Source organism: Perognathus longimembris, chromosome 28, assembly GCF_023159225.1.
Source record: "Perognathus longimembris pacificus isolate PPM17 chromosome 28, ASM2315922v1, whole genome shotgun sequence".
Taxonomy (NCBI): Eukaryota; Metazoa; Chordata; class Mammalia; order Rodentia; family Heteromyidae; genus Perognathus; species Perognathus longimembris.
This window is the reverse complement of record NC_063188.1, coordinates 78,694,554-78,713,448: the sequence shown is the minus strand read 5'-3', so window position 1 is coordinate 78,713,448 and position 18,895 is coordinate 78,694,554. Positions and strand designations below refer to the sequence as shown.

General features: G+C 47.2%; 2 protein-coding genes across 4 annotated transcripts in view; one reads left to right on the top strand and one right to left on the bottom strand.

Moving 5' to 3' along the window:
- Syn1 (synapsin I) overlaps positions 1 to 18,895 on the bottom strand; it is a 71,753-nt gene that overhangs the window by 7,836 nt on the left and 45,022 nt on the right. The gene's annotated exons all lie outside the window — the stretch shown is intronic.
- Positions 3,517 to 7,215, top strand: Timp1 (TIMP metallopeptidase inhibitor 1). Its single transcript, XM_048335708.1, has 6 exons — positions 3,517 to 3,673; positions 4,652 to 4,780; positions 5,921 to 6,000; positions 6,184 to 6,310; positions 6,503 to 6,627; positions 6,947 to 7,215. The coding sequence occupies exons 1-6, from the start codon at positions 3,547 to 3,549 to the stop codon at positions 7,115 to 7,117; spliced, it is 759 nt and encodes a 252-aa protein (XP_048191665.1). The 5' UTR covers positions 3,517 to 3,546; the 3' UTR covers positions 7,118 to 7,215.

The window sequence follows — 18,895 nt, the reverse complement described above, 5'->3', positions numbered from 1 at the left end:
CACCAGAGACCTATGGGCACGCATGCATGCCCACTCTGAATTTGCCAAGCATTCTAGATATTTCTTTTCAGTGCTAGAGATGCGATTCAGAGCTTTGTCATACTAGGCATGTGCTCCATCATTAAGCTACACATCAGCTAGGCCCTGCCTTTCATAAACCCAAGTGGAAACACAATGTTCAGTACATGTAAGTGTGTGCCTGCCATGATCCCTTCCTCAGACCTCTTGGATAATTCTAGGCTTTAATTTTGGCCTTTCCTCTTCCTAAGCTCTGCCCCATCATCCAATGGCTCTCACAGGATCATAGCTTAATCCCTCTCTGTGCCTCAGTTTCCTGATCTGTACAAAGGGCCCCATCAAGCCCAAACACTTGGTACGATGTGGTGGGATCTTTAGGTGTCTGCTCTGCACATGATAACTGGTCCCCATAGGCCCTCCATACCTACTGAGCTCACTAGGTGGTCACGGGCCTAGACACCCTCTCTGAAGCCCACACCAACCCTATTTCAAAACAAGCCAGGCACAGATGGCTCACTCCTATAATCTCAGGAGGCTGAGATCTGAGGATCACAGTTCAAAGTCACCCAAATCAGGAAAGTCCATGAGACTCCTTTGTCCAATTAACCACAAAAAGGCTAGAAGTAAGCTGTAGTTCAAGTGGTAGAGTGCTACCCTTGAGAAAAAACAGGTTCAGGAACAGCTCCCAGGCCCTGAGTTCAAGCTCCAGGACAGGCACACACACACACACACACACACACACACACACACACACACACACAAAATCTGTAAAACAGCTGACTCAATCCACACTACTCTTCACATATAAATGTTCAGCAAACTGTGCTGAGTCAAGTTTCAGAGGCTGGCGTCAGAAGCAGGGTCAGGACAGGACTTTCCCTGTCCTCACTTCTCCCTCAGTCCCGGCACCCCCGTTACTCAGCCTCCTGTCTCACTCTCACTCCCCACTTTCACAATCAGCTACAAAAATTCATAGTCTCTTCCTTCCTTTTCTCCCTCTTTTGTCCTTTAATAGTCATTTCTTCACTCTCATTCCTGGACAGGTTTTCAACCCCTCTATGCCTGTTTCCTCATAGCCAGTGAAAATCTGACACACAGGGAGTAAGTGAGGAATAAGTCAGTTATTTTTTTGTGGGGGGAACCCCTCTTAGCTCAACTATCTGGCAAAACTTCTTTTTTTTGGCCAGTCCTTGGCCTTGGGCTCAGGGCTTAAGCACTGTCCTTGGCTTCTTCCTGCTCAAGGCTAGCACTCTGCCACCTGAACCACAGCGCCCCTTCTGGCCGTTTTCCATATATGTGGTGCTGGGGAATCGAACCCAGAGCTTCATGTGTAGGAGGCAAGCACTCTTGCCACTAGGCCATATTCCCAGCCCCAAGAATTTTTTTTTTTTTTTTTTTTTTTTTTTTGCCAGTCCTGGGGCTTGGACTCAGGGCCTGAGCACTATCCCTGGTTTCTTTTTTTTTTTTTTTTTTTTTTTTTTGCTCAAGGCTAGCACTCTGCCACTTGAGCCACAGCACCACTTCTGGCCATTTTCTGTATATGTGGTGCTGGGGAATTGAACCCAGGGCTTCATGTATACGAGGCAAGCACTCTTGCCACTAGGCCATATCCCCAGCCCCTGGCAAAACTTCTATAAACTCTTCTTTGAAAAATGTTGAAGGCTGAGCTAAGGCATGACTTGAGTAGTAGAGACCAAAAGTACAGGGTCCTGAGTTCAAACCCCAGTGCCACCAGAAAAAAAAAGTGTTGGGGGCTGGGGATATGGCCTAGTGGCAAGAGTGCTTGCCTCGTATACATGAGGCCCTGGGTTCGATTCCCCAGCACCACATATACAGAAAATGGCCAGAAGTGGCGCTGTGGCTCAAGTGGCAGAGTGCTAGCCTTGAGCAAAAAAGAAGCCAGGGACAGTGCTCAGGCCCTGAGTCCAAGCCCCAGGACTGGCCAAAAAAAAAAAAAAGAGTTTCATGAAAAAAAGTGTTGGGTGCTAGCATCATCATCACCACCACCAGTTTAACACCTCTCATTAACTAACATTAATGAACAAGGATAAGGAAATCCTTTAGATTGATTGAAAGAGATCATGTGAAGCTGGGTGTTGGTGGCTCAGGCCTGTAATCCTAGCTACTCAGGAGGCTGAGATCTGAGAACTGGTTTGAAGCCAGCCCAGTAGGGAGCCTTGGGGGAGGGGCTGAGAAGAAATAATGTGCACCTAAAAGCTTTAGAACAGTGCTTGGTATACAGTTAAGCAGCTGGTCTCTGGAGGTGGTTTTTATTCTGCTGTGGTTATTGAGCTAACCTCCCTAAGTTAATCAAGCTTAATTAGCAAGGAGGTAATGGAGAGTGACTGAGATAATTTATACAAAGACCTAAGCTCACCCATACACAATAAGTGCTCAAAAAGTGGCTGTTGTCATCACTGTCATCATCCTTGTTGGTCTGTCTTCCCTGAATCAACCGAGGCTGTTAATCAGCCCTCAGAACCCATCCCAAGGACCCCAGGGAATCTTACTGCATCATCAGGAAGCTGGTGGGCAGGGGTTGCCTCATCCTATCTTCAAATAGGGGAATAGGGGCGTGGGATGGTTGGTGGGGAAGGGGTAGGGCAGGATGGGGTGGGGATTGGGTTTCTACTGACTCACTAGCTTTTACCACCATTCACCCCCCTTATCCATGCTCACTAATGCTCACCCCCACCCTCCCCAACTTGCTAGGACTGTGCCAAGCCTGGGTTAGACTCCCAGGGCCTGGGGGCCTGGGTTTGAATTTCAGCCATGTCCTGTGACCTTGGGAAACTTCCTTTGTTCTATGGCTCATTTTCTCCTGGTTCCCACTTCAGAGACTTGCTGTAAGCTTTTAAGGGAAGTAAATTATATCGAGTACCTGGTACACAGCCAGTGACATATAACTGCTGGCTATTTGCCGTGTGTGTGTGTGTGTGTGTGTGTGTGTGTGTGTGTGTTTCACCCAGTGGCACAGGAGGCGGAACCCCAGGATCCATTCATGCATGCATCTTTCATCTGACCCCCATCTTCAGGCTTCTGTTGTTTCTGAGAACAGATACTGCTCTGGCTCTAGTTCCAGCCTACCTTCATTGCAGTTCCAATTCTGCCATTTGTTAACTCTGTGTTCTTGGATAAATCACATAATCTCTCGGTGTGTCCCTCGTTCACCTGCCTTCTGTCCTTCCATTGCTTTTCCTCAGTTTCCTATCTGCCATCCCTCACCAAGTCAGACACATCAGGAAAGTGATTCTTGTGGGCTTGGCACACAGTAGATACCCAATAAACGTCTGAGGACTGAACTAATTCAGGCTTGAGGCATAAGAACATCGGGGTATGTGAGATTGAAGAGATTTGGCAGATTTTCGGCTTGGGCTGCCTGCATCTGCTTTGAGGCTGCTGGAAGGAATGTTTGCGACGACGTGGAGGGGGAGGAGGAGGGGGCGGCAGCGGCGGCGCGGGCGAGGGAGGGTGTATCTTCTTTGGGCAACCCTCGTCCCGCCCTCTAGGCCTGGGTGGGGATGAGTAATGCATCCTGGAAGCCTGGAGGCTGTGATTTCCGCGCCAACCCCGCCCCTGGAGTGGACATTTATCCTCTACCGCTCAGGCCCTGCCGCCATCGCCGCAGATCAGGAGCCTAGAGAGAGACACAGCGGTAAGCGGGCCCCGTGTCCTGACCAGGCTGAGGCTGGAGTCTGTGTGCCGGCCTCCGGGTCCATTCAAGTCTTCTGCCAGATGCCAGCCTGCATAGCCTTCCTGTGGGCACCACGATTATGGTCTGGGGGGTGGGGGGATAAGCAGGGGGGGATAAAAGGGGAGAAATAGAACACCCTGCCCCTTGATTCTTTAAACTCTCTGGCTTCCATCCCCAATCGCCACAAACCCATGACTTCCCAATACCACCAAGGCCTCCCAACTTGCCAACTCCTCCTATTCTCTCTCTCTCTCTCTCCTCCCCCTCCGTCTTGGGGCTTGAACTCTGGACCTGGGTGCTGTCCCTGAGCACTTCAGCACAAGGCTCTACTATTTGAGCCACAGCACCATTCTCCTATTCTCTTGTTGCCCCCAAAGTTCCCACTGAAGCCCCTCTGAAGCTTCTAAACTCCTTCTCCCCAAACTGCTCAACTCCCTAAGTCTCAAATTTACCTTTGGTCTCAAATCCCTCAAGTTCTCCCTTTCCCTTAAACTTCCCCAACCCCTTAACTCCCAACTTCCCCAGCTCCTGTACCCACAATCTCCTTAGAAATCCTTAATCCAGCTAAATTTCCTCCAGGCCCTTTATCTCTTAATAGGTACAAACACTAAACTCCCAACCTTCCCCCAAATTTCTTTAGGCTCCAAGCTCTCAGATTTCTCAACCTTAAAGTCCTCAGCTTCCAGACAGTCTCAACCCCCTCAAGCCCTCAAATTTCCCAGCCGTCCCTATTCACCAACCACCACAGCCCTATAATTTCCCAATTCATTCAGTCCCCTAAATCATTGTCCCAACTCTCTAAGCCGTAAACTCTGAACTCCCTAACCCCTTTAAGATTCCCAGACTCCAAACCCAAATTGACTTAGATAGACCTTTGGGTTATCAGGGTCTCCAGATCAGCATGGTTGGGGGCTGTCTAACACTCTTCTTTCCCAACAGAAGCCACCATGACCCCCTTTGCACCCCTGACCTCCGGCATCCTCCTGTTAATGTCACTGATAGCCCCCAGCAGGGCCTGCACCTGTGCCCCACCCCACCCACAGACAGCCTTCTGCAACTCTGACCTCGGTGAGTCTGACCCCTCCCTGCTTACATGCTCTATCTGCTTAGCTTTGCATGGCAGCTACCTTTGGAACATTTCTGCTCATTCCAGCATCTCTCTGTTTGGCCACACTGGAGTCCTCAGGCTTCCAAGACTATGCCATTCTCAAGCTCCCTTCCTAGCCTGTGTGCTGGCTGCTCCCTGTTCCTTGTATATATACCCTGCCATCAGGTTATCTAGATAAGGGGGCAGCCACAAAAGTTTAACTCCCTAGGACTCCTGATTTTGTTAAAGAAAACAAAATTACTAAATGATACCTGTGAAGAAACAATAAAACAGACTTCATCCAGGGCCATCCCCATAAGCAGGAAGATCGAGGCAAAGAGGTTTTTCAGTGGGGGGTGTGGGGAGATTGGGCTCACCTCCCAACACAGTGTGGGCAAGAGGGACTCCACTGCCAAGGAGCAGGTAAGGTTGGGATCAGTGAATGGAGACGTCAGGGGCATGGAGGTGGAGGTGGGGATTCTGGCTAAAGCCCCTTAATAAGATTCTTGCTGAAACCAGGCCTAGGTGATGAGACACCACGTGGGGATGGTGGAAGATGAAGAACCCCATCAGATATTGAGAGGAACCTGATGTGGGTGTGGGAGGTCTCACTAACCTGACTTAGGATTCTTTGCTAAATATGGATTTTATAAGAAAGTGCACGGGTGGGCCTGGGAGAAGTTTCAAGAGCCTATAAAGTTTGGACAAGCAAAGATTCTTTGTCTGCCCCCTTACCTGATTTTATAGTTCCTCATCACACTTATACTTATCATCCTCTAAAATTCCACGTTCATATTTATTTTTAGTCTATCCCCTCCTGTTGAGAGTGTGGGCTCCAAAGAGAAGAGATATCTATGTTCATTGTTCATTGCTGGGTCCTTCTCTGGCACTCCATAGTGCCTGACATACAGTAGGCACTCCAAAATATTTGTTGAGTGAACGAACAAATGAATATATGGAAAAGCTCCATGCATTTAATGAATCTATGAACAGATGTATAAACTACTTTGTGTGCTGTCTTTGTTGGCATTATAATGAATACTTGCTTCTACTATGATGACTACTTTATTTTTATTGGCTATGCCACCCATTTTGACTCCGTCTCCCTCTCGCTTCTGTAGTCATAAGAGCCAAGTTCATGGGGACCGCAGAAGTCAACCAGACCACCTTTTACCAGCGTTATGAGATCAAGATGACTAAGGTAGCCCTCTCACCCCTCCCTAACAGTCCCTAACATCCTCCTCAAAACAGACGCTGTTAGGGAAGCTGCCAGTTAGTAAAGAAGCTGTCTGTAATCTCGGGATTTAAGTATGTGACTTCAGGGAAGAACTTCGAGTGGGAGGATATGTCAGTAAAAGGATTTTTCCCCCTCATCTGTCCACAGATGTTCAAAGGATTCAGCGCCTTGGGGCTGGCCACGGACATCCGGTACGTCTACACCCCCGCCATGGAGAGCGTCTGCGGATACTTTCACCAGTCCCAGAACCGCAGTGAGGAGTTTCTCATCGCTGGTGAGGCCCCGCCCCCTCCCGGGCCACACCCATTCGTCCGCAGCCGCCCCCCACCGGGTGGGGGCGAGGCTCTGAAGGGAAAGCAATTTCAGTCTATTAGAAGGCTAGGACTTTGTCTTGCCGTCTGTAAGTCTAAGGCTCCAATCAGGCGCCACCCAAAGTTAATCTGTTGGTTTCCCCTATCCCTTCCAGGACAACTGCGGAACGGGTACTTGCACATCACCACTTGTAGTTTCCTGGCTCCCTGGCACAGTCTGAGTTCTGCTCAGCGCAGAGGCTTCACCAAGACCTACAGTGCTGGCTGTCAGGCATGCACAGTGAGTGCCTGTCTGCCTTCCCTTCCAGGGTTCTTCCTCAAACATTGGGCTTGTTTCTTCCACCTTCTGGCTACTGTTGTCTTTGCAGCTGCCTCCTAAACACAAGCACTGTACTACATGTCTCTTGTCATTCTCCCAAGCCTGACACCTGCTCCCTTGGGAATTTTAGTTGTTTCTTTGCCTGCTTGTTCACTGAACTTGCTTCTGTTTCTTTCCAACTCTCCTGTATGTAGCTCCTGTGGCCCGCTAAGGAAAGTTCTCTCCCTAGGGGAGGGAGTGAAACGAGGACACATTGACTAAGCTTTCTTCTCTCTTCCAGGTGTTTCCATGTTCATCCATCCCCTGCAAACTGGAGAGTGACACCCATTGCTTGTGGACAGACCAACTCCTCCTAGGTTCAGAGAAGGGCTTCCAAAGTCGTCACCTTGCCTGCCTGCCTCGGGAGCCAGGGCTGTGTACCTGGCAGTCCCTGCGGGCCCGGACAGCCTGAAGCCTGGCCCCATTGCGAGCTAACACCTGTATGATGTTGGACTCCTTTCCCCTCCTACTTTCCAGATGTTGAAATAAAAAACAAAGTACCACCCAGCAGACACTGTCTTTGTGTAGTTAGTACCTAGAAACAAACTCATGTCAATAATAGCCTGGGACCAATGGGGGAGTTGCAAGATGTTGGGTGTGGGGCTTCAGATGCTCAGTATAGGGCTCTCGCTTAGCATGTATAAGGCAAAAAGAAAGGGAAAAAACCCAAGATGATGTTGAGGCTAGGCATTGGTGGCTCACAGCTGTAATCCTAGCTACTCAAGTGGCTGAGATTTGAGGATCAAAATTGGAAGCCAGCCCGACAGATGAACCCACTAGACAAATCCACTAGCCTCTTATCTCCAATTAACCAGCAAAAGAAACTGGACTGAAGGTATGTCTCTAGTGGCATAGTGCTAACGGTTACCAAAACAAAAAACAAAAAAAAAAAACTGAGCTACAGCACAGGGCCCTGAGTTAAACTCTGGTGTCAGCACACACACACAAAATGTTGGGATTTTATAGTTCACACAAAATTTGATTTATTGGCAGTAACATCAATATTAGATTAGTACTGATGATCTGCACAATCAGTAATGGTCATTTACCTTGTATTTTCTTGAATATTTTCTAGTTTCAAACATTCCGCTATAGTAATTTCTAATTCCTAATTGCCCAGGGCCTTTTAGATAATAACAACCCACAGCAACAAATCCTCTTAGTCACAAACCGCATCATTTAAAAATCTTTGGAAAGGGCCTGGGAATATGGCCTAGTGGCAATACATGAAGCCCTAGGTTCGATTCCCCAGCACCACATGTATAGAAAATGGCCAGAAGTGGCGCTGTGGCTCAAGTGGCAGAGTGCTAGCCTTGAGCAAAAAGCCAGGGACAGTGCTCAGGCCCTGAGTTCAAGCCCCAGGACTGGCAAAAAAATAAAAATAAAAATCTTTGGGAAGGGCTTGGTCAGTTGACCAACAGCTGTCCTTTCCTTAGTCTTTGTCCTGAGGTCCTGTGGGGATGCCCTGCCCCAGCTTTGGTCATTGTCCCCACCCTTAGATGGTGTTCTGTCATCTTTAACTTGAGTGCAAGGAGGGGGTGTCAGTTCCCCCTTTTTATCTCAGCCAGGGACTCTAGAAGGAGAAATAGCCCCAGCCCAACAGCAGCAGCCTAGGGGAGATTTAAGAGGGTTTGTTGGTGTAGGAGTGGTGGGATAAGAAAGAAGGATGATGAGGAAGCACTTCAGCCTTGCCTTTCTTTCCCCTCTCCTGCTGGTTTAAAACCAGTTTAACTGAGGCTCAGGGGCCCACACCCTACACCTCAACCCAGTTTTCCTTTCCCAAACTGTAGTCTCTGGACCTGACCCTTACCTGCTGAGCTCTTCTATAGACCTCACATGTGAGGCTGGGAATGTGGCTTAGTGGTAGAGCGCTTGATTAGCATGCATGAAGCCCTGGGTTCCATTCCTCAGTACCACATAAGCAGAAAAGGCCAGAAGTGGTGCTGTGGCTCAAGTGGTAGAGTGCTTGCCTTGAGCAAAAGAAGTTCAGGGACAGTGCCCAGGCCCTGAGTTCAAGCCCAAGGACTGACAAAAACAACAACAACAACAAAAAACAACAACCCTCAAATGTGAGCCCTCCAAATACTATCTCTGGACCTTTCAGTTCCCAAAGCCGGGCTTCAGTCCCTCAGTCTTTCACACAGTCCCTGGCTTCTGCTTCTGGAACTCCAAACATCCCTACTATATTGAGAGTCCTAGGGATTAGAATTTCAAATGGTGCAGGCAGTGGAACAACTAAGTGTTCCATTGACATGAATCTGTTTTAAAAGGCTCCAATAGGCCTTCTTTGATAAAGGAAAGAATTCCCAAATTCCCTTCCATCAGACTACTTGTACATGGTGGCACACACCTGTAATCTTAGCTTGGTAACTGTTAAAGAAAGCAGAAGCTGACTTCACCTTCAGTAAGATCTCCCCTGCCCCTGAGCTTCAGGGTTGAGAGATGTGAGCCCTATGGAAGGTCCCTCTCACTGTGATAAGATTTTGTAAACTGCTTGACCGCTTGCGTTGTGAATAGTAAATCTGTGCCCTTCCAGGAAGGAGCAGCCTTACCCCTGTCCCCATGAATAAGCTTATTGTGTGTGGGGACCAGCCAAATGCACGCGCCAATTCTAACTAAAATGATAGGTTGGTTCAAACTGTTACTAGGAGGCAGACTGTAACTCCATTGGCCACCTGCGTGTGACCTGACATGACTTTGCAGTTTCTCTGTAAGTGTTGTAACCTCATTGGCCCCGAGTGTAGCCAGGCTTGACCATGTGGTATTTGCCATTATAACCCCAACTTGAGGACCTCTCGGGGTCACAGTGGAGTCTGCACTGTGTCCCTGGCTGGTAAGCCTGCTTTTTTACTTCCCAAATAAATCCATCTTTACTTGAGACTATCTCTGCATGGTGGACTCTTGGAGGGACATGGAATCCCTTCCCTCAAACCCCGGAACAGTAACAAAAAAAAGGAGTGACTTCTCATTTGGGCTTGCAAATGTCAGCAGAAGAAAAGGCCAGCTGCCTGTGGCTCATGCCTATAGTCCTAGTATAATATGGAGGTCAGATCTGGCCAGCGCCATCATTGGCTGTTGAGGGGTATCAGATTGACTCCATCTCAGATTAGTTAAAGAGAGCAGAAGCTGACTCCATCTTCACTAAGATCTCTCCCACCCTATCCAGGGAAGTTCCCCATTGCTTTGATAAGACTGTGTAAACTGCCTGACCACCTGAGGTGTGCAAGGTTCAAGGAACATTCAAGGTTAAACCTGTGCCCTTTCATGAGTTGGCGGATCCACCTGCATAATGTGAGCCCCACCAAATCCATGCACCAATTCTAACCAGAATGATAGGTTGGTTCAAACAGATACTGTGAGACAGACTGTAACTCCATTGGCCATCTGCGTGTGACCTAGCATGCTTGGTAAGTGTTGTAACCCCATTGGCCACCTGCGTGTGGCAGCTTTGACTATGTGATGTTTGCCTTTATAACCAGGCCTGGAAGGCCGCATGTGGTCGCAGTTTCAGCTCCCCAGTCTGGGCTGCGACCCTGGCTTGGTCAGTTCGCTTTTTACTTCCCCAATAAATCCATCCTTTTCTCATCTTTTTGCTGGAGACTGAGTGGTGGACTCTAGGAGGAACCCGGAATCCCCTCTCTTGGAGGGGTGACTCCATTACACTAGCTACACAGAACGCTGAGATTTGAGGAATGCAGTTCAAAGCCAGCCAGGGCAGAAAAGTCCGTGAGACTCATATCCAATTAGCCACCAGAAAACAGGAAGTGACCCTGTGGCTCAAGTTGTAGAGTGCTAGCTTTGAGCTGAAGAGCTCTGGGACAGTGCCCAGGCCCAGAGTTCAAGCCCCACAACTGACAAAAAAAAAAAAAAAAGCAGAAGAAAAGCTTGGTATTCCTGCCTCCATTTTTGTATCTGTGTCCTTTACTCTGAGTCATTTTCTTCTGCAGTCACCTTGCAGCCACCTTGGAGAACAGGAAGGATGATAACATCTTGTAACAAGTCAGTACTTGTAGTAACAATGCCTTTCTTATCTTGACCTGGCGCCAGCTGAGCATCTGGAGAGGAGAACCTAGCAGTCCACCTATGGCCACCTCTGACCTTGGGACAACACCAGTAATCAGACTGTTTAATAAAGCTTACTTTTGCCACTTGATCTCCTTCCCGTATCAAAACCTAAAGCTCAGCAGGGTGCTAGTGTCTCATCCTTGTAATCCTAGCTACTCAAGAGGCTGAGATCTGAGGATTGTGGTTCAAAGCAAGCCTAGGCAGGAAAGTCTGTGAGACTCTTATCTACAGTTAACCACCAGAAAACTGGAAGTGGTACTGTGGCTCAAAGTGGTAGAGCACTAGCTAGACTTGAGCGAAACGACTCCCAGGTTCAAGCCCCACAACCAAACAACCACCACCAACAAAAAACCCTTAAGCTCATGTATATACTCCAAAGACAGGCTCAAGCGCATACTTTGCTTAGTCCCCTGGCTTCCTACAGGTGAGTACTAAATCTCCTTTCTCTGCCTTTTACCACTGTTCCCCCCCCCACTCTCTCTTCTTGCCAGTCCTGGGGCTTGAACTCAGGGCCTGAGCACTATCCCTGGCTCCTTTTTGCTCAAGGCTAGCGCTCTACCACTTGAGCCACAGCGCTTCTTCTGGTTTTTTCCAAATATGTGGTGCTGAGGAATCAAACCCAGGGGCTTCATGCATGTGAGACAAACACTCTACCACTAGGCCATATTCCCAGCCCCTCATCTCTTTATTTGAATGATAGGCTATACCTGACATAGCACCATTTCCCAAGTTTGGGTCTCAAGACTACAATTCCAGTTACAGCACTTGGGAGGCAGAGAGAGGAAGATCATGAATTCTAGGTCAACCTGGGCGACATCCTTAATTCTATACCAGCTTGGGTAACAAAACAAAACAAATCCTCCTAACCAAAGACAAGGACTAAACAAATAGCAACAAAAAAGAATCTAGGTCTTGGGCTAGTACAGCTTACTAGTAGTAGATTTGCAGAAGGAAATAACCAGGTCTATTTCAGGTCATTTGAGGTCACTAAGTGTGACCCCATGAGTCTTCTGTGGTTCTATCTTGGGAGATTTTTGTACTGCTAGGAGCTTCCTTCAGGCCCAAGTTATACTCTGCATCAGGATGGGCTGAATTTTGTTTTTGTGCTGGTCTTGGGGCTTGAACTCCAGGGTCTGTGTACTATCCTTGAGACTTTTCTCAAAGCTAGCACTCTGTCACTTGAACCACAGCTCCACTTCTGGCTTTTTCGGAGTAGTTTATTGGAGATGAGTATTAGGTATTTTCCTGTCTGGTCTAGCTTCAAATCATGATCCTCAGACCTCAGCCTCCTGTGTAGCTAGGATAACAGAAGTAAGTCACCACAAGCACCTGGCTCAGATTTTTTTATGTGGTCCTCCTGCCTCTACTTCTCAAGCCCCAAGATTACAGACATGAGACACTATACCTGGCTTAGACCGGCATATTTTGAGCATTTAGTACCCACACACCTGAGCAGGAAATGTCTGCTGTGGCATTGAAGATGGCATCAACATCTACACATTAGCTATGTCTGGGAAGGTCTGAACTTGCCTGCCCCAAAGGACAAATGACAGCCTTTGTTGATGGGCATGACTATAAAGGAAAAAGGACCCAGGTTCCATTCTTGTCCCAGTGACATCACTATTCCCTCAGCAGCCTGAAAGACTTCAGCAGCTCCTGACAATTCACCACATGCTCTTATTAGCTCCCAGCTCTCTGATTTTGGGAACACATTCCTTTGTCCTCAGTTATCCTAGTCCCTGAAGGAAAGGAAAATACAAAGTGACAGAGGAAGGATGGTACCTAGCAGGGAGGCCATTCTCCTGTCAACCTGTCTACCCTGAAGGTAGAATTTATACCCAAACCCTGAGTACAGAAAAGCATACACAGCTCCCTGCTCTAAGACCAGCATGAGCATCCCATAGGATTTATATAATACTGAGATCACTATACCCACATTACTCTTCTAGAAAAATCTGTTAAAGGCAATGCACCAGTGTTCAGTATGTCCATGCACAACTCTCCGGGAGAGACTCTGTGTAGGCTGAGAGGTTGTGGGCATCACAGCCACGTGAGGTGTGCAGCTGGGATCCACCCCAGTGGGTAATTAAGCTAGAAGGACCACTGCTTCCTTCATCTGAGCCTCAGTCCTCCTCTCTAGGCAAATGGACATCACAGTTCCTACCTAGAATCTTTCAGGGGTCTGTGCTATGGCTGGGGGAAGATTTTTAAATGTGTCCATTCGATATTTTTCATGTCAAAACACATGAAACTCTCAGGCTAGGGGTGTGGCTCAGACATAGAGCCCTTTCCTAGAGTGCCTGTATTTAAAGCTTTATCTCTACCACTGCAAAACACAAAACAAAACCACAAGCAAACACTTGGAACTCTCATAACAGTACCTTAATATGCATAGTCAATCATCATGACCTTATTACTAGACAGGCAGTGAAGTGTTAGTTAACTACATGAACCCTGGAAACACATCAACCACAGTAAAATCCTGCCCCTGTCATAGCCTAGTTATATGTCCTTGGGAAAATTAAATTGTCCTTTTTATCCCCCATCTGTAAACTGGAGATTAAAAAAACAAACATGCTGAGGTTCTGGGATTATGGCCTAGTGGCAAGAGTGCTTGCCTCGTATATATGAAGCCCTGGGTTTGATTCCCCAGCACCACATATATATATATATATATATATAAAGTCCAGAAGTCGCACTGTGGCTCAAGTGGCAGAGAGCTAGCCTTGAGCAAAAAAGAAGCCAGGGACAGTGCTCAGACCCTGTGTCCAAGGCCCAGGACTGGCAAAAAAACCCAAAACATGCTGAACCTGGGCGCTGGTGGTGCATGCCTGTATTCCTACCTACTCAGGAGGCTGAAAACTGAGGATCACAGTTCAAAGTCAGCCTGGGAAGGAAAGTCCATGGGACTCTTATCTTCAATTAACCACCAGAAAACCGAAAGTGGCACTGTGGCTCAAAGTGGTTGAGTGTTAGCCTTGAGCAAAGGAGCTCAGGGACAGCAACTAGACCTCATGACTGACACACAAAAAAGCCTAAACCAAGAACTGGTAACTCATTCCTGTAATCCTAGCTACTACTCAGAAGACTGAGATCTGTGGGTCCATGTTGGAAGCTAGCCCTCTCAGGGAAGTCTCTGAGCCTCTGATCTCCAATTAACCACCAAAAAGCATGAAATGGAGCTGTGCTCAAGAAATGGAGCTGTGGCTCAAGTGGTAGAGTACGATCCTTGAGTGGAAAAAGCTAAGGGATAGTATGCAGGCCCTGAGTTGAAGCCCTAGTACTAGCACAAACACAAAAAAAGCATACCTATGTCAGATGCTAGTGGCTTATACCCATAACCCTAAACTACTCTGGAGGCTGAGATCTGAAGATGGAGCTTTGAAGCCAGCCTGGGTAGACAAATCCAAGACTCTTATGTCCAATTAACCAGCAAAAAGCTGGAAATGGAGGTGTGACTCAAGTAGTAGAGTACCAGCCCTGAGCAAAAAAGCTAATCAAGAGAGTGAAGCCCTAAGCTGAAGCCCTCATGCTGGAAAAAAGAAAATTAAAAGCATACTTATGTTGGGGTCAGCTGTGCCTTTAAGGGGCCACAGCTGACCTTGGCCTGCCCCTCCCCTTCCTGCCTTTAAAAGGAAGAGAAGCCCTGCTCCTGGGGTGAGCACGTATATAATGGAGGGGTACCCCAGGGGCCCATCCTTGGGGGGCTGGGCCTCTGCCCCCAAAGGAGGTCCCCTGACATCACTTGATGGACAGCCCTCTGTGATCAATCTGCAATCCCTCTCTTGTGCCCGTCCTCGGGGGTATATCTGGGGGGGCTCCTCATTTGAATAAACAGAAGCCCTAGAGGTTTTCTCCAGGGGCCCACGCATCTGTGTCTTCGTTGGCGGGTTTGGGGCATCCTGCGACCACATGCTACCGAGGGCTACATGTGGCCATCGCTCCCACGTGAGAGTGATAAAGGACCACCCAGGAAGGGGCGGACAAGCCCCTCCCCCCCAAGTGGAGGGGAAGTAGAGAGAGTCCAACATACTTATACAGATAATGTGTGTGTTAAACAAGGTACTATAAATAAAGTGCTTAAACAGTGCTAGGGATGTAATACTTATACATAGAATTATAAATAGAATGATAAATAGAATTTAATATAACATCTAACAGTAATGATAACTATAGTGATTATTACAGTATCACAAATAATGTTTTTATAGTGTATATTAATTGGATGAGGGGGTGTAACTGTGATATTTCCATATATATAAGGACTGGAGGAGTGACTCGAGTGGTAGATTGCTTGTCTAGCAAACACAAGATACTGATATCAATCCCTGGTATTGCACAAAAAAGGTTTGCAAGTCCTACATACTTATAGTGTACTTTGATCATATTCATTCCCCCTCTGTTATTCTTTCTTATCCTTTCTCCCCTCTTTTTACTATTCTTTGTATATGGCCATTCCTGGGGCTTGAACTTAGGCCCTGGGTGCTGTCCCTGAGTTTTTGTGCTCAAGGCTGGCTCTCTATCATTTAAGCCACGGCTCCACTTCCGGCTTTTTTTTTTTTGAGGTTAATTGGAGATAAGAATTTCATGGGCTAGCTTTGTACCACAGTCCTTAGATCTCAGCGTCCTCAGTAGCTAGGATTACCAGGGTGAGCCATGGACACCTGGGCTAATATTTCTTCTTTTATGATGCTTTTACAAGCTCCCTTTCACTGACAAATAACATTCCCAAAGACTTCTGAGGAAAAACATCTTCCTACCCCATGATAACATGATCAGCTATGAGTCCTCACCATGGACAAATCTTGAGTTTTATAAGCCTCTAATGTTGCTGAGGCTACAGATGACAATCCCTAAGCCCATGGTAAATCTTTCCTTTGATTATTCTGCTGTTCATGTTAAGACAAATCCTCTCTTTCACAAATACCCCATGAAGAAATGTCTTTTATTTATAAGTATTTCAGTGCCAACTCCCCACTGGTCACCCCTACTGGCAAATCTCACATTTACAAATACTCAACAGCAATCTGGACCTCAGCCAGAACTATCTCTCTTCATAAATATCCATCTATTGACATCTCCTAGGCTGACAAATCTCTCTGTTCATTGATACCTTTTTTTGTTAGTCACAGGGCTTGAACTCTGGGCCTAGGTGCTATCCCTGATCTCTTTTTGCTCAAAACTAGTGCTCTATACCTTTGAGCCACAGTGCCACTTCTAGTTTACTGGTGGTTAACTGGAGACAAGAGTCTCATGGACTTTCCTGCCTGGGCTGGCTTTGAACCATGCAATTCTCAGATCTCAGCCTCCTGAGTATATAGGATTACCGGCATGAGCCTCCAGCTCCCAGCTCATTAATATCTTTTGATGACATAATTTGCATTAACATGACAACTTGCCTGAGTTCCATATCTCCCCATTGTCCAGCCATTAGAAATGATAAACCTCCTGATTCATACTTGCCCCAATAGTTCCACTGATGAACCCCCTATCAAATCTTCCCATTCACAGATACCCACCAATGACAATTACCTTATTGGTAGGTCTATTGAAAAGGTTTTCCATTCAGAAGAACCCACCTTACCCATATTTTCCCTATTGGTTGATCCCCAAGTACATATTTCTCTGTCCTTAGATATTTCCAGTTGGAAAATGTCCTGCTAGAGTAGTTCATAATCACCCCATATAGTGATATAAATCTTCCCAATACCCAGTGTTAGAAAGAGGTGGGTTTATAAAACAGCTCTTCTCTTTTATTGTTTTTTTAATTTTTTTTTAATTTTTTTTGGCCAGTCCTGGGGCTTGGACTCAGGGCCTGAGCACTGTCCCTGGCTTCTTCTTGCTCAAGGCTAGCACTCTGCCACTTGAGCCACAGCGCCACTTCTGGCCATTTTCTGTATATGTGGTGCTGGGGAATCGAACCTAGGGCCTCATGTATACGAGACAAGCACTCTAGCCACTAGGCCATATCCCCAGCCCTCTTCTCTTTTATTAATACTGACTGATTGACATCTTACTCCCCAGCTCTGTACACCTCCTCTGCCAGTAGTGGTAGTGAAATCTGAGGATGAACCCCTTTTACACTGTACGACCCACACCAAAGAACAGGATTAGGGTTCAAGTTCTCTCTGGATGTGGCTGTAAAACCTGAGGTGGTTTTTTTATTTTTTTTTCCCCCTTGGAGACAGGGTTTTCCTATGCCGTGCAGGCTGGCCTGGAACTCAAAGGCAGGTGTCATGAACATTGGGTATTGCATACATGTACTACCATAGCTGCTACCAATCTTTTTTTTTTTTTGCCAGTCCTGGGGCTTGAACTCAGGGCCTGAGCACTGTCCCTGGCTTCTTTTTGCTCAAGGCTAGCACTCTGCCACTTGGGCCACAGCGCCACCTCTGGCCTTTTTTATATATCTGGTGCTGAGGAATCAAACCCAGGGCTTCATGTATATGAAGCAAGCACTCTACCACTAGGCCATATTCCCAGCCTGCTACCAATCTTTGAAAGAAAGACAGGAAGGAAAAAAGGAAGGAAGGAATGAAGGAAAAGAAAGCCAGCCAGCCAGGCACTGATGGTTCATGCCTGTAATCCTATCTACTCGGGCTGAGATTTGAGGATGGAGGGAAGCCAGTCCTAGAATACAAACCCATGAGATTCTTATCTACAATTAACCAGCAAAATGCTGGGTGTGGAGGCATGACTCATGTGTAGAGCACCATCTTTGAGCAAAAGAGCCAAGCTGAAGTGCGCGCCCATGCGTGCGCACATACACACACACATACACACACGCACAATCAGGTTTAAGCCAGGTATGTGGAGCACACCTGTAATCCCAGCACTCAGGAAACTGAGGCAGGAGAATCACAAGTTACCAGTCTTGGATACATAGAGAGACTCTGTCTCAAAAAGAAAAAATCAAAGGTTGGACATTTGGCTCATTGGTAGAGTGCTTGTCTAGCATGTGCAAGGTCCTAAATCCACCACAAGACAATTGGCTGAAAGTCTTATATAAGAATCTGCTAGAAGCTAGGTGTGCACTAATAGCTCACACCTGTAACCTAGCTACTTAAGAGGCTGAGATCTAAGGATTGTGGTTCGAAGCCATCCCAGGCAGGAAAGTCATGAGACTTTTTTTTGTCAGTCATAGGGCTTGAACTCTGTCCCTGAGCTCTTCAGCTCAAGGCTAGTATTCTACCACTTTCAGCCACAGTGACACTTCCCGTCTTCTGGTAGTTAATTGGAGATAAGAGTCTCAGGGACTTTTCTAACTGGGCTGGCTTTAACTGCTATCCTCAGATTTCAGCCTCTTGAGTAGAGAGAGTAAAAGGGGGCTGGTTCCTGCTGGTAGGAAGGCCAGGCCTGTACCTCCCAGTTGTTGACTATTTACTCTCTACTTATTAAGTCTGGGTCTCCTGCTGAGCTGGGGGTGGGGGTGGGCGGAAACAATTACATACTCCAGATAGAGATGAAACCCCTGGCTTAAAGTCCTATCCTATCCTCTCACCACCACAGCAGGGGAGCTTCCCCCTGACACCAAACAAAGAGTTGCTTTCAAAACCTCTACTCATTAGGGATAGTTGATCTTGTTCATCCCCTACCTCAAAACCTATCTTTCCTTCCCCTGGGCCCTCACTGTGCTAGAGGCTGAGCATTCTCTTTGGAAAGGCCTTTTGGATCCACAAACCACACCCCCTATGCTGCTTCCTGTAACTCAGACCTAGGGAAATATCAACAAAGACTTCAGAAAGCCCCCGCCCCCACACCTGAGTGTGGAGTTCTATACATTTTTTTTTTCAGGAGGGGAAAATGCTTTGCAAGTGTGTGTGCGCATGTGCACATGTTCACATGCTGATATTGGGACGTGAACTCAGGGATTGAGCTTTTTAGCTCAAGACTGGTGATCTAACACTTGAGCCACAGCTTCACTTGTGACTTTTGGCAGGTTAATTGAAGATAAGAATCCTAGGGACTTTTCTGCCTGGGCTGGCTTCAAACTTTGATTCTTAGATGTCAGCCTCCTGAGTATCTAGTGCTCACCATGGGATGGGAAAAATCCTGACTGCCCAAACCTTGACTCCAACTGTTCCCCTAACAACATTTCTCCCACTCTTGGTCCTTGTAGCTTAAT